We start from the raw sequence: 14,124 nt of genomic DNA, 5'->3' as shown, positions 1-14,124 counted from the left end.
CATCTAGTTTTACCATTCATTTCCTCTGCGGTTGCTGAGGAGATGGTGTTTGTGTGTGTGTGTGTATGTGTGTGTTTGTGAATGTGTGTTTACTTGTGGTGTTAAAGCTAAAAGCGGACGGCTCTCGGTTGTAAATAAGTAAGATGTCCTCCGCTGTTTTAGCTGTCGGTCCGGAAATACAGGCACACGACCAGCCAACTCTCAAACTGAGAACTGCCTTACGCTGCCGTCATTACCATGACTGATAACTTCATCTTGCCCAGCCTCCAAGAAAACTGTGTGCCACGGCTGTTATGGAGATGTACTTTAAAAGCAGAGGTGGAATGTGTAACAAAGTAATTCAACCATATTCAGAGTCATTAGCTGCCGCAGACAGAGTACTGCTCAAGACCGAGATACTCAACATGTGGAAAAATGTTTCCTTTACAAAACCGCTGAAAACTTAGAATTGGAAATTTAAAGGTGCAATGTGTGAGAATTGGAGCTGATAACATCAAGACTTAAGTTTTGGGTTGGATCCCAGCTGGACCGCTAGTTGCACGGCAAACTGAGCTAAGTAGCTTGCAGGAAATCTGAGCCTGGTCCTTCAGAATGAAATCTGAATGAAATCTGAGCAGCATTAAACAACTAAAACAAATCATCCATGAGCCTGTTTGGGCAATAAGAGACGTGAAGGTATTATTTTCCATCCCGTGTTAAGATTTGTTCATACATGGCCAATAAGATATACACTCCACCCATTACAGAGGGATGTAGATTCAATGATATAGTCTTTTTAGAGGCTGTAGGTGAGCTGTGCTGTGATATACAGACAGGTGTTTAATATATTTCGTCCATCCTTGTTGATATAAATAAGGGCAACAAAAACTGAACATTTAACGTTCATAAAGCTGTAACTAAGTATACATACACTACTCATATGTACCCTTGGAGTGGCTCATGAAAATGTCACACCCCAGAAAAACAATTAAAAGAGGCAACAAAACACTCTGAATAGAAGCGAAGACACTAAATCTAACAAACCTTTATACTAAAACAACAGAGTGAGAGTCAAAGCGAAAAGCAGCTAAATGATACAGGATCAGATGACTATGACGCGCTGTGCATTGGTTTAAGAACTGACCACAGACCAGCCGCTCCTCTGTAGAAGGCAGAGAGGAGTTTGAAGCTGGGAAACAGGTGTAACCTAAATATCTAACCTCCGGAGTCTTCACCATCCCCACGATGTGAAGAATCCAAGACTCAGACGTGCCCTGAAGACAGGTAGAGTCCCCGAGGGAGAGGGACTCGGTCGCAGGCATGTGGACTCTCAGGGATCGTCTCAGAGTGGACATGATGTGTAAATTTGTCCCTGTCAGCGGACCCGTAGATTGAGTGCATTGTGGGTCGGAAATAGTGCGAGTGCACAGAGGACGACGCTGTTTTTGTATATTTAGACCTTCAAAAAGTAATGACGTGACAGCGATATCCTAATCAGACAGCAGCAGGGGGAAGCTGGCCCTGTGTTCACCCTGGATTACGACTTTAAAACAGATCGCGGTGCGTGTGTGCAGGCCTGCGGGCCGTGCTCCGGCGGGCGAAACAGATACTTTTGATCTGAACTTTTCTTTCGCAGCCTTGTTAGCTCACTGTCTGAACCATCTGTGTACACAGGACAGATCTGCTCGGAGGTCACTGCAGTAGTAAAGATGCATAAGGGGCCAGGGTAGTGGCCCCTGTTACTACTACAAATCTACAGATTATTGTATTTGTGCTACTTGCGATCGACACTTTGAATGTTAAAATCATGCTAAAGTTTCGGGACCTGTACGCTGTGTGTTTTGATTTAAAGTGAAGCATTAACAGATGTGTAACATTTTGACGGAGAGCAACATTTGTATTTAGTAGTATTTAGGTTTGCAGTGGAGATGATTTTTGCCAGCTACTTCCTTTGATTGCTAACCCCAATACGTGATTATGACTTAAGAACAAGTGACAAAATATGAAACCACACTCCTCTTTCATCGGCCTCTCAAGGGACCTTTACTTACATTAATTAACTGACTTCCTGCTCAAAGTTTCCCTCAGCCTTCCTCAGATTAGAAAAAATGATAATAGGTACAGAAGTTGTACATGCCCCCCCCCCCCCAAAAAAAATATCATTAAACTGCAATTCATATCATGCGTTTTTATTTTCCAATTATTTATTCACGAGACCCAATGATGCCTTAAACCTGCATTCTCTCTAGCCAGCATGGGGCAAATCCACTGGTTGTGAAAAAAGACGTCCAATTGTATGTAAGCTTATGAGAAAAAGAGCCTGCTCCTCACAGGATTTATTACCTCGATAAACAGTTTCCTAATGAATTTATGGTCTCGACTGCTAGTTTCAAGCCATCTTCAATTAATTTAGTAAGTCATGGTCCCATTTAGAGTAAAATACACGTTAGAGCAGGGTATGCAGTCTGCATCAAATCTCATTTTGGAATAGGGGAAAGAAAAATGCTCTGGTGTTTTAAAAAATATTTTAACCAATCACAATGTTATTGGCTGAAGAAGGCTCAAGATGCGCCGCCTGCAAAATGGTGCCAGCGTGAACTTGTTTTGTCAGTGGGGAGGCGAGTGAGATTAGGGGCAGCGACACAATGTTTTTTGATGTGTTTTGCGAAATGTCCTGAGGAAATGTTGTTGAGCTTTTCTGTACATTATATTTTGTGAAATGTGTGTTTTGACGCACGGGGGCCACTGTACACAGCAGCTTTGCAACGGAGAAGTTTGATTGATGTCCCCTGGCACACGGCCTGTATCATTTCCTGTCTTGTGTTTACCCACTTACACCACCCGTTTATATTAATAGTATACGGTGTGCATTCTGGATACAGCTCAGGTATCAAAGTTGGCGTAACAGTTCTCGAGCCTGTGCCGTAACCAAGAAAAGGGTCACCGGTTTCGAGACCAAGCGACCGCCATCCATCCCATCAGGGTGTAGTTCAGAGAGACGCTGAACCCCTCTGAGGCTTCTCTACCTGCTTGTTCACTTCCCTGCTCGCTTTTTTTTTTCACGGATGACAGCGTCAGCTAAATGACTGAAATGTAAAAATGTAGTGTGACCGGGGCCGAGGGCCAAATGGAAGTGCCAGCTTAGCAGAGATATAAACTGTCCCACGCCGCTTCGTGCTGAGTGATGCAGTGACAAATGTGTTGGCGGGGTGGGGGGGGAGGGTCGGGGCACAAAAGGGACGATGACACAAGCAGCAAAGCATGAGGGCACTAAATATCACTGGAGTGTGTGTGTGTGTGTGTGTGTGTGTGTGTGTGTGTGTGTGTGTGTGTGTGTGTGTGCATGTGCGTGTGTGTGAGTGATGCCCACCTCTCTCGCCCATCACATGCCTGTGTGGTGAGATTGACCGGTTTGGATTGCTGACACGGGAGGTGTGTGTTGATGTGAGATCAGGTGTAACATGCAGACGTGCACACCGGTGCTGTAATTCATCATCATGCGAGGCGTCACGGCGCCGTGCTGTATCCGCCTCACTCAACCTCGAACGCATTTACGTGTTTGTTTTTTTATGTCTTGCTACATCTTCACTACAGCTCCATGTCCTCCCCCTGCCTTTACTTCCCGTATTGTGTGACACGGATCATGTTTAAAGGGATCAGTTCACCCAAATTCCAAAAAGCACATATTTTACCAGCTTATTCCGGATGGTATCAGCTCTATAGATAGATTTAGTTGTGTTTTCCCCACTTAAAGTTTTCCTTTTGATGACATCTCAATGTTCCTATACATGTGCAGAAGTTGCCCGCTGGTTTATAACGTGACCATTATTTCAACTTCTGTTTCCGGGAAATCAACTTTTTAGCCTGGAATGACTGTCTCCAAGTGCTACGTACCCGAGAGCTCAGATGCCATTGCAAGGTGGAACAAGCCATCAGACCTGCAGCATATTTGGAAAATGTTTCAACTGAATTCATCCCAAACTGCCCCAGAATCTGAAAAATGAACCGTTTCAAACTGCTTCTGTCAGGTTTCTAAAAGTGAATCTTTCATTTCAGCTCACTGGCTGTGAAACCCTTTAATTTAATTTTAAGCTTGTGACTGTGTAAGAGACGAGCTCCTCTTTTGTATGGATGATTCAACCAGGTAAGTTTTAGGCCCATCCAAGCCATTAAGTGCTGAAATCATCAGTAACTTGACATTTTCTATGTATAAACTCCCACTTGGCTACTCTGTACAATGGAGGCAATTTAAGTTTTACTGCAGCAGCGTCTTTCATTTTCTCCTCAACATTTTGGAGAAATTAGTAGTAAAGACCAGAAAATATGGTTTGTGGATTACCCTGAACATACCGGATATTGTTTCTTTAAAAAAAATTGAAATGTTGAACTTTTTTAAAGTACGCTTTCGAATTTGAAAATCTGATCAAAATGACTCTTTAAGGGCTTTTTAACACATCCAGCAGATTAAAGCAATAGATTATTATTATTCTTTAATTCAGATGTGTATTCCTCTCAGAGGAACACCTGTAAGGTTTGTGGATTGTTGAGAATAGATATCAAAAATTTAAATTAACAAACACAGTTTTCACCTTGGACCTCTTGTTTGTTTTTGATAGATCTGATGATTTATTTATCTTTAACATCTACTCTGAGTCAAAGCTTGGCTGAAATTATTCAATTCTCCCACAACTGATCCTGCAGTACATTCAAGCCAGCCTTTCTCCTGCTTCATGTCCTGTATATACACATAACAATTAATATTTATATTTAAGCGTCTGGAACTAGAATTTGAGATTTTTTTGAAAAATTTTAATTAGCCACATGATGATTCTGATTAAGCATTAAGTGTGCATAAAAAATACCCCTGAAAATTTAAATGATTATATTCATCCCCATCCCTGCTCATTTACTGTTAATGCACACTTGAATACACATTATTTGGGCCTGTATTTTTCTGAAATTTAAGGTTTAGAATAACTGATTATCTGTGGCAAAGATGAAATAATGCCTGGCTGATCAGTGACAGTTTTCACACCATTGATTGTTTTATTTACAGAATGAAACACACACGTCTGTATCTGGGATTCATACGTTCATTTTGAATAATTGGATTTGTTTTCCTCTCTTTGAAGACCATTCAGTATGAATATAAATATTCATAATTCACTGTCTGCGGAGCTTAAAGTTTTAAATCACTTTATCACAGTTAAAGATGTGAGCCACGAGATAACGCTCAGGTCTCAGTAGCTTGTATATAATTACACCCCTGAGGTTTTATTATAGCTTATCATATGCACACCAAACAGTTGTTCTTCTGTTTTGTTTGTTTGTTATTTAACATTGAACAAGAATGTTTTAAAGTGTAAAATCTCTCCCACTTGCTGAAACACAGACCGGCTGTGTCTCTCGTGTAGTTCACACGTTGACCACTTGATGTCGCTGTTGAACTATTTTCCACATTTTTGGTTGTTTTTTTTTGTTTTTGTTTTTTTTGTTTATTTTATTTATTTATTTTTTCGTCGTGAATCGTTGAGCCGGTCGGACTGATTCTTCTTCTTCCTCTTCTTCTTTCTGGTTGATTATCGATCCAGAGACTTCTCCACACTCTAAGCCTACCAGTTTGTGTTGGTTATAAATGATCGCCTGTTTTTTTTTTGTAAGGTTGTTGTCTCTCGTAATTTCACCTGAAAGCTTTCAACTTTGGTTGATTATTGATACTTTTATGTGTCACAGCTTCTGCACAGGTCCGTCAGTTCGTTGCTGTCCTCACTACAGGTTCATGTGTTATTAATGATCTTTGTCGCCTTCAGTGTTGGAAAGATAAGATAAGATGCAGGATTATTAAACAGTTTGGTCGTGGCGCGTGTGTAGCTGCACGCTCGGCCTTTTGTTTTATTGTGTTAAGACCATTGTGGGTTTGTTTCTGCAAAGGAAAATTAATTCGGTATAGGTTGTAAATGTATCGAGCAATATGTGCTTTATTCAGTGAATACAACTCAGTCAGTGCCGCGTCATACACGCTCTAATCGACATTCAATGTCCAATGCGAATTAGAAATTGTTCCCTCGTCATTTCAAACATTTTATACCGAAATAAAATTAAAAAATCAAAAAATCAAAAGGGCCGCTTTATATATTTGAAGCATGAAACTCTTGAAACATAAATTGGCAGGTTATTAATATCTTCTTAATGTTATAATTGAAGCGATCTGTCGCGAGAAGCTTCAGAAGTATGAGGATAGAATAAATGCGTTGACATTTAATAAAGATGCCAATAATAATATAATATAAGGAATATGTGTGACATCCGGTGTTGGTGCCTTTCGTTTCAATAGGGAATTAAAATAATGAGATATGATAATGATTAACATTATTATAAATTCATATTCCCATATAGCCATATATTTACTTTAATTTGGAATGGGTATAAGATCATCATGGTATTGTAATGTAGTGTGACAGGTTGGTTCCATGTGAATGATGTTTAAGATTAAAAAATAAATATGAATCTATGTGTGTGTGTGTGTGTGTATATATATATATATATATATATATATATATATATATATACACACACACACTCAACTGTAGTGTTGTAAATTATTATTGTTATCAATGCAGAATGAAGCACCGCTGTATCAACAGTCAAGAAATATTCATATTTCACTTGCCGTTTATAAAAAGAAATTCCAGGAAGGCCACAGTTGAAAATAAAGCTATTTTATTGTCAATGCATTCAACATGATTAGATAAACTATCAAGTAGTAAATTTCCGCAAAAGGAAGAAACACTGAAACTATTCCCCACTGACACAAAATATTACACTTTGTATTTCAAATAAAACAAATTATTTACATCGTAATGTATAGACTGCATCTTAAATCAATATTATTTTAATATCACATGCACTCTGAAATATAGTCTGACATAATATCCCCAATTTGTGTCCATATTCATCGTAGACATGAAAAAACTTGCTGCGCTGTAAACCATGACGTGTGACTACATTTGTATTTCTTCTCTATATTTGCATTTATATGATATAAAATACAACTTACTGTACATTTACACATATTTAAATCTTCCCTTATTCTCAAACCTTTAAGTGCTCCATAAATAGATTCATTTTGAAGTCGAAACGCATTTGCATACACCCAAAACATGACATTTTGTACAGGGGAGCAAAAGTAAACAGACCGAAAAGGAATTCGAAGATCATAGTCCAAAGTGAAAACAAGTGCAAGAGGGTGTTTGTGTGTTTTTAAGTGGCCTATCTCGAACTGCTTAAATCCAGGCAGGGTCACAGTCCCTCCTTGTTTAAAAAAGTCCCTCCTTTTTCTAAAAGTCAGTTATGGGAGGTCATATGGCGTGACAGGTGATGCCGCTCCCGAAAGGACTCGTTGCAAATGGGGCACTTGAGTTTCTCTTCGCGCCGCCGCTTGACCAGAGGCTCCATGGCGTACTCCTTTTTGTGGTGGGATCGCATGTGGTAAACCAAGTCCGAGGTCATGCGGAAGGAAGCGTTGCACTTGGCGCACCAGTTTTGGGCCGGCAGGCACAGGGAGGTGAAGGAGGGTGGCAGGAGGGTGAGCGCCGAGGGCATCTGAAGCTGAATAGGCCCGGAATTCTTGGGCCAGAAGGCCGTGGCGTAGACGAAGGGGTTCTGCTTAGCCATGCCACCCGGCACGGGGCAGTTGGCGCCCAGTTCTGCGCCCTGTAGTTTGGCGGCAAGGTGGTCGGCCTGGTAGAGTCTGCTGGAGGAGATGGTGTCACCCACCGCTGGGTGGCAGTCCAGCAGCTTGGGTGGCATCACCAGCGGTGAGATCTGGGAGAAGGAGGAGCGTGATGGCTGGCTGAAGGCGCTCTTCCTCTCGCCACCATTTCCGTCACCTTGGTTAACAGATGTGAATGCGCTGCCCATGGGTGATGTTTGGGGCGGCTGGGTCTCCGACAGCACCTGCCTCATGTTGAGGTGCTTCTCTGATGGATTGCTGCTGGGGCGACCGCCGTCTTTGTTCTCCGAGTTGGAGCTGTGGAGGTTTTTGTTGCCGCTGTGGTGTTTGACGTTCTGGGGCGTCTTCTTGACCTCGGTGAAGGCACTGCGCTTGCCCTCCCCGATCTGTGCGGTGCCCGGCGGTGAGAAGGACCTGTGGTTCTCCTCCAGGCCGTAGACTCCTCTGTAGTTCTGCGCAGATGTTGCAAGCTCATCTTTGGACTTGGACTGTGGATGGCTGGGCACCCGGCACTCCCTGTCCTCTATGTCCGAGAACTTCCTCTTCCCCGAGCTCTCGCTGCAGATCTCAGCCTCCTTGTCGCTCGGCGGGCTGGTGCGGTTGTTCTCTAGATCCCTGGCCAGGTTATGAAAGTCTGTGGAGGGTTTGGTGCTGTCCTGAGAGCTGCTGAAGCCCTCAGAGCGGCCCAGCTTTGGGCTGGTCCTGGTCGGGGTTGTGTTTGGTCGCTCGGTGCTGCTCTCTTTGCTGGGTTCCTCGTCGGCCCCCGTGATGCTCTGCAGTCTTTTGGTGCAACGGAATCGAAGGTGGGCCAAGAACGGGAACTCGAACTGGAAGCGCTGACTGCAGTCTGGACATGAGTGGTGGGACGAACCTGTGAAGAAGAGAGACAGAAATTAGTTCTGATGATCGAGACAATCCTAAAGCTGCCATGGTTAAGACTTATTAGTATTATACTTTTTTTGCTTTGCGCTGTATTTCGCACTAAATCTGAATGGAGGCATGATCACACATTGTCCAGAGGTGAGCAAAACTGTCCTTGGAACACCATCACACTTACATGCCAAAATTACAAATCATGAGAACAACGCCAGAGTGAGAATGCATTTCCAAAGACGCTGAAATGTATCTTGTTGTGGTGTAAAATAAAGACCGCAGACAGCAAATGAAAACAGGAAGTCAAAAGGTTACTGTCTAGCGAGGATGTAGTTTTGAATGACTCACCTTTGCTCTTGGCAGGGGCTCTGCTGGAGCTGAGCAGCAGCAGGTCGATGAGGTCTTTGCCGTACCAGACCAGCAGCTCCTCGTCCTTCTCGATCCGGCGGAGCGAGCGGTAGAAGAGCTGGCCGTTCTTCACGTAGGCCTCCAGGTTCTGCTCCTCTTTGTCCCGGGCGGACTGGACGAGCCGCAGCCACATCAGACCCTCTGAGGTGCTGTTGGCCGCTGAGGTGTCCACCTGCACGACACGTCGCACATGACCATTCGGTTATTAAGAGCTCAGATTCACTTTTCAGGCAAATATTATGCACTACATATTATTTTTTTACAAAAATTTGGCAAATAGACAATAAATCTCACCCAGCCCCTTTAGACCAAATATTTATTTTCTGTACAGATTGACATGTTGAAGCAAAGCAGTGTGACACAATTTACTAAAATAGAATATTTATTCTAACTAAATTATATTAAATGTTATTATAATATATCAAATTTCTTTCCTTCCTGCAGAAATTATAATAAGGATAACAATAGTAATATTCATAATCAATAAAGGATTAAATCCCTTGTTTAGGTCTGTTGTAGTCAAGAGTTACCTGCTTTGTTTTATTTAATAAGACTGAAAATATAGACTAACATGGCAATATTTTAGTATTGCACATTTCAACTTCTTGGCTTCAGTGCTGATTTGCAAAATTGGACAGGGGCCCAAAACTTTAACATTTTATTTACTCTAATTGAAGCTGCACAGCATGAATAGCATAACTAAAAGGGATTTCGACAGAGCTATTAAGAAAATGTAAAAAAAATAAAAAATAAAAAAAAAATAAATAAAACAAAAAAAAACAAACAAAAAAAACAAACAGAAATATTCAAAGAAAATTGTAATTTAAAAAAACAAACAAATATAAACAAGTCAAAAGCAGAACCACTCACCCTGAAGATGTAAGGTGCTGTGCGTTTGTCGGTGGACTTCAGAGCGATGAAGGCGATGCTGTCATACAGCGACGTGTGGCTCAACACGCAAGGCCCGAAAATGGCGTTTTCTGGGATGTCACACGTCGTGTAGACGCTGGTGAAGATGTCCGTCAGACACTGCTGGACCGCTTTGGCGTCCCCATCCCACACCAACTTCTGAGAGCTGGACTCCTCCATTTCACACTGCAGAGAGAGAGAGGGAGAGGGGGGAGGCATGAGACGTGAGCAGAGATACTACACCAGCCGTCGGGTGATGAGAAAATATCAAAACAAAAATTGTGTTGTATCAAAATAATCAATTGGTGCCTGTGCTTTATTTCCTCTATTTTTTTTATTTTTTCTCCAGCCGAAAAGAGAACCTAAAGGTGTGTAAAGTGGCTGTTTGGCGGGTTTATCCTGCACCGTCCCTGCTGATGGGAAATAAATCTCTTCCTAGACAGATTGACTAAACCAGCTGTCAAGGGCGTCATTTGGGGCCCATTTCTTTCTCTCTCGTTTTTTTTTTTTTTTTGGCCAGGCCTTCTAATTTATTCAAACCCCGTAATAAGTTCATGAGGGCGCATCACCTTCAGCATGTTGATGATGTTGTCAATTAAATAAAAAAAAATCCGATGTGGCCAAAACAGATCAAACAAATTATTATTATCATTATGGTGATACATAATAATAATAATAATAATAATAATAATAATAATTGTTGTTGTTGTTGTTGTTTTCATTATTATTATTATTATTATTATTATTATTATTATTATTATTATTATTATCTCGGTTTGTATCACATATTAAACATGTATCCTTTATTTAAATTAAGTTAAACGGGTGATCATGATACGATTCGCCCTTCTCTCCTCATCGTTTTATCAGCATTGTGTCAGTATCGTATTAATATCAGCATCATTAGGCCTCTTCGGGCTCACGTTGCTCCTGTCTGCTCAGGTGTAACTGTGATTGGCGCAAACAAGACGAAGACATTTTTTGAATATCGCTATAACGTTGCTGACGTGTCTTGTGAATCGCGTTGTGGTGCCCTATGATACGTTTTATTATCATATATTCTCTAAATGTTCTTCTGAGGAAACATGAGGTGTTCACGTGTACAACTACGAGATATTTATTCCTTATATACAAGAAATAAATAATGATACGCCTTCTCGCGAGGAGCTGCTGAGGTCCGTGCATGTCCAATGTGGACGGAGCATGTCCAATGGGCTTCAAGTGGACTGTCAAAGTCGGTGATTTCGTGTCAGCCAACCTTTCTCTCCTTCCTACAAGCGGCAGCGTATGCCGCCTCATTACCATAATCCACCACGTTCCCCTCTGAGACTGTAATTAAAGCAGCACGACCAGTTAATTATTTCTTTTCTCCCTTTTCTAACCTCTGAATGTGTGTGTTTAGACGGCTGCGGCTCGTTCACTCCCCTCCTCTCCCCTCCTCTCCTCCCCTCCGCCTGCTAAATAGGCTGCAGCGCAAACTGTGCGCGCAAACCTGCACCTGATACACACACTTGTTCAGCCGTGAATAAGGCTCGCTGGACACCCGGATATAACAAAATACAATTTAAAAAAAAAAAAAAATGTTTATATATATTTGGAAAAAATATGAACCGATTGCTAAAAAAATAAAAATAAAAAATAAAAGTGGGATTATACCCTTGAAATTGCCCGAATGCTGAAATACTCACTTTCTTGTTTGCAAACTGTAGAGTTTAATATTGTTGTGCCACCATTTCTGGCACAAAATCATAATTCATAGCTCTTCACTGATGCGGGGTTTTTTTGGGCCTATGGCGCGCGTATTCTATTATTTTTAGCGGCTGCGCGATCACATTTGATTTGTTTTCTCGCAATAACACTTCATAACAGCCACCAGGAACAGCTCAAAAACGACGTCACCACCAAGCAGGCCTGAGCTATTCGTGTGAAAGATTAAAAAGAAAGAAAGAAAGAAAGAAAGAAAGAAAGAAAGAAAGAACAGTTGGAGCAAAAGTTTGTTTTCTGCGTAAAATCCGGGAGCGACCAGCATGTGCGCAGCTGGGCGGTTCAAATCATAAATAAATGCGCTGATATTTAACACCTGCACTCGTTACAATGATGAACAGTGTGATAACATCCCTTATCATGTGTCCAAATTCAGTATCGGCTGTTGTGTGACTGGACGCGCATGAAAAAGGTCTCAGACGTTCCTCTCGGATTTTGCTGACTAAATTGAGGGAAATCCGATTAAATAGCCTGGGTCAGTTTTTATCATAACTCTTTATTTCATTTATTTTTTTCAAATTCGTCCTAAGAGGTTCAACAGCAGCTGGAAGCGTGCTCGGTGGAACATTTTGCGCACGGTGCGATGGAGAGCCCTTTCCCGGAGTGGCTCCAGACGCTGCGCTGCGAGCCGAGGAGATTTTGTTTCCGGTACCACGCAGAAGCCCCTCGGAAACAGTCGAATCACGAGGAGGAAAGCCACACAAAAATATTAGGCGAGCGGCGCGTGGCAGCGCTCAGGTTCAGATAAGAGGGGAAAATAAATGGATGAAGAGCGGAATGTTTGCGCAATCCACAACCTGGAGGAAAAGCGGCCACCCTCCCGTTCGAACCCACTGCGGGTGGGGTAAGGGGGGTGAGCAGAGATTGGGAAGGGGGTGAGGGAGGGGGGTGGTTGGTTGGGTGGGTGTTGAACCCATCTGCTAAATCCGTGCCAGGCTGAAAACTGCCCTAAATCAACGCTGTGGCTGAATTGCGGGTTTTGTCCGCAGCACATCTGCGTTTTGAGTTGCTTTTTTTCTCTCTCTCTCTCTCCTTTTTGTCTCTATTTCTGCGCCTGCAGGATATGTGGCTGCATGTGCGGCGCAAAAACAAAACAAAACAAAACAAAACAAACAAACCCAACAATCGTCCCCTACAAAATCAAAATTAAAAACAAACTCCAAAAAAAAAAACAAAAAAACAAAAAAACACACACACACACACACACATCCCCTTGCGTATCACCAAACCTACCTTTTCCGGTCGATGAGGAGGAATAATAATCCACAAACGAATCTGCGAGCGATGCTGCGAATCAAAACCCGTGTGCACCCCCGGGAAGAAGAAGAAGAGGACGAAGAAGAAAAAAAAAGCCCCGAAAACAAGCAAAGAGGGATGCGGTGGAGGCGATGGAGGTGATGGAGATGGTGGTGCGCTCCCGGTCTGGTCCGTAGTGTCAGTACATTTCCCCCCCGGTGTTTGGTGATAGTGACAGTGCTGCTGCTGCTGCTGCTGCTGCTGCAGATACTCGCCGACACTGGAAGTGACCGGGCGGGGTAGAGAGAGCTGCACGGATAAAGGGAGACAGAGAGAGAGAGAGGGGGGAGAGCGAGAGAGAGAGAGAGAGAAAGAGAGAGAGAGAGGCGTGCAGATGGGGCCCGATGCTCTGACTGACTGGCACACCGACACACACTTTTTGTTTGCGGCACATAATCTACCCAATGAGGCGTGTCACTCTCCGTCTCCTCCCTTTAACTCTTCACTGGCCGACTGTCATTTGATGCGATTTATGGACGAGCGGAGGGATAAAGACACCCCCCCAACACACACACACACACACACACACACACACACACCTCCCCCAGCCCCCCCCCTCCTTCCCATTATTATTGTAATTCTAATCACTATAGTTGGTGGTTGTATTAGAATAAAGTGGCGTTTAAAGACTGGGGGGAAAGTAATATTTTTATGCGCAATTTTCAAAACGCAGATCTTTTCCTCATCTGAATGTTTACTTTCTATTGTATGCTATTATATCTGTCTTGAAGCGCCACTCCTCAGAATTGGGCTGGACACAAGTGCCACTCAAGATGTATTTACATGTATGCTAATTAAGCAGTCCCCAATGAGGCTTTGAACCCTCCTCTGAAGCGCTCGTAGGACTCTTGGACGCGCAGCACCGGGGCGCCGCGCGGCTCCGCTCCGCAGCCTCCCAGCTCCGGCCTGGACGCGCGGCCGGAGCGGCTCAGCATCCCGGGAAGTCTCCCCCCGCGGAGCGCTGCTGACGCTGCTCCTGTCTGTACTGTGTGCAGGCTCATTTAGGGGGCGCCAGTGTATAATTTGCATCTGAGCGAGCGGCTCATATTTGGATGGCAGAGGAGAGGGAAAGAAGCGTGAGGTCAGGGCCAGCACTGCTGCTGCTGCTGCTGCTGCTGGGATCCACTTTTTGTCTTTGCGATGAAGAATGTCTGCACTCTGAA

General features: G+C 43.1%; 1 protein-coding gene across 1 annotated transcript; it reads right to left on the bottom strand.

Moving 5' to 3' along the window:
• Positions 1 to 6,682: 6,682 nt before the first annotated feature.
• prdm8b (PR domain containing 8b) lies at positions 6,683 to 13,350 on the bottom strand. Its single transcript, XM_037099479.1, has 4 exons — positions 12,899 to 13,350; positions 9,863 to 10,087; positions 8,933 to 9,164; positions 6,683 to 8,582 (listed from the first exon to the last, which is right to left on the bottom strand). Exons 2-4 carry the CDS (start codon positions 10,079 to 10,081, stop codon positions 7,324 to 7,326), a joined length of 1,710 nt encoding a protein of 569 aa, XP_036955374.1. The 5' UTR covers positions 10,082 to 10,087; positions 12,899 to 13,350; the 3' UTR covers positions 6,683 to 7,323.
• Positions 13,351 to 14,124: the final 774 nt, after the last annotated feature.

This window comes from Acanthopagrus latus, chromosome 5 (genome assembly GCF_904848185.1).
Source record: "Acanthopagrus latus isolate v.2019 chromosome 5, fAcaLat1.1, whole genome shotgun sequence".
NCBI classification, from domain to species: domain Eukaryota; kingdom Metazoa; phylum Chordata; class Actinopteri; order Spariformes; family Sparidae; genus Acanthopagrus; species Acanthopagrus latus.
The sequence above is the reverse complement of the archived record's forward strand: the minus strand, read 5'-3'. Positions and strand labels throughout refer to the sequence as shown.

What these genes read in the sequence shown, in the direction of transcription:
- prdm8b (XM_037099479.1), bottom strand. Translation starts at nt 10,081, where the DNA reads ATGGAGGAGTCCAGCTCTCAGAAGTTGGTGTGGGATGGGGACGCCAAA. An exon ending in CAGCACCTTACATCTTCAGG is followed by an intron (nt 9,165 to 9,862) that starts GTGAGTGGTTCT and finishes CGTGTCGTGCAG; the next exon opens with GTGGACACCTCAGCGGCCAA. An exon ending in AGCCCCTGCCAAGAGCAAAG is followed by an intron (nt 8,583 to 8,932) that starts GTGAGTCATTCA and finishes TCTTCTTCACAG; the next exon opens with GTTCGTCCCACCACTCATGT.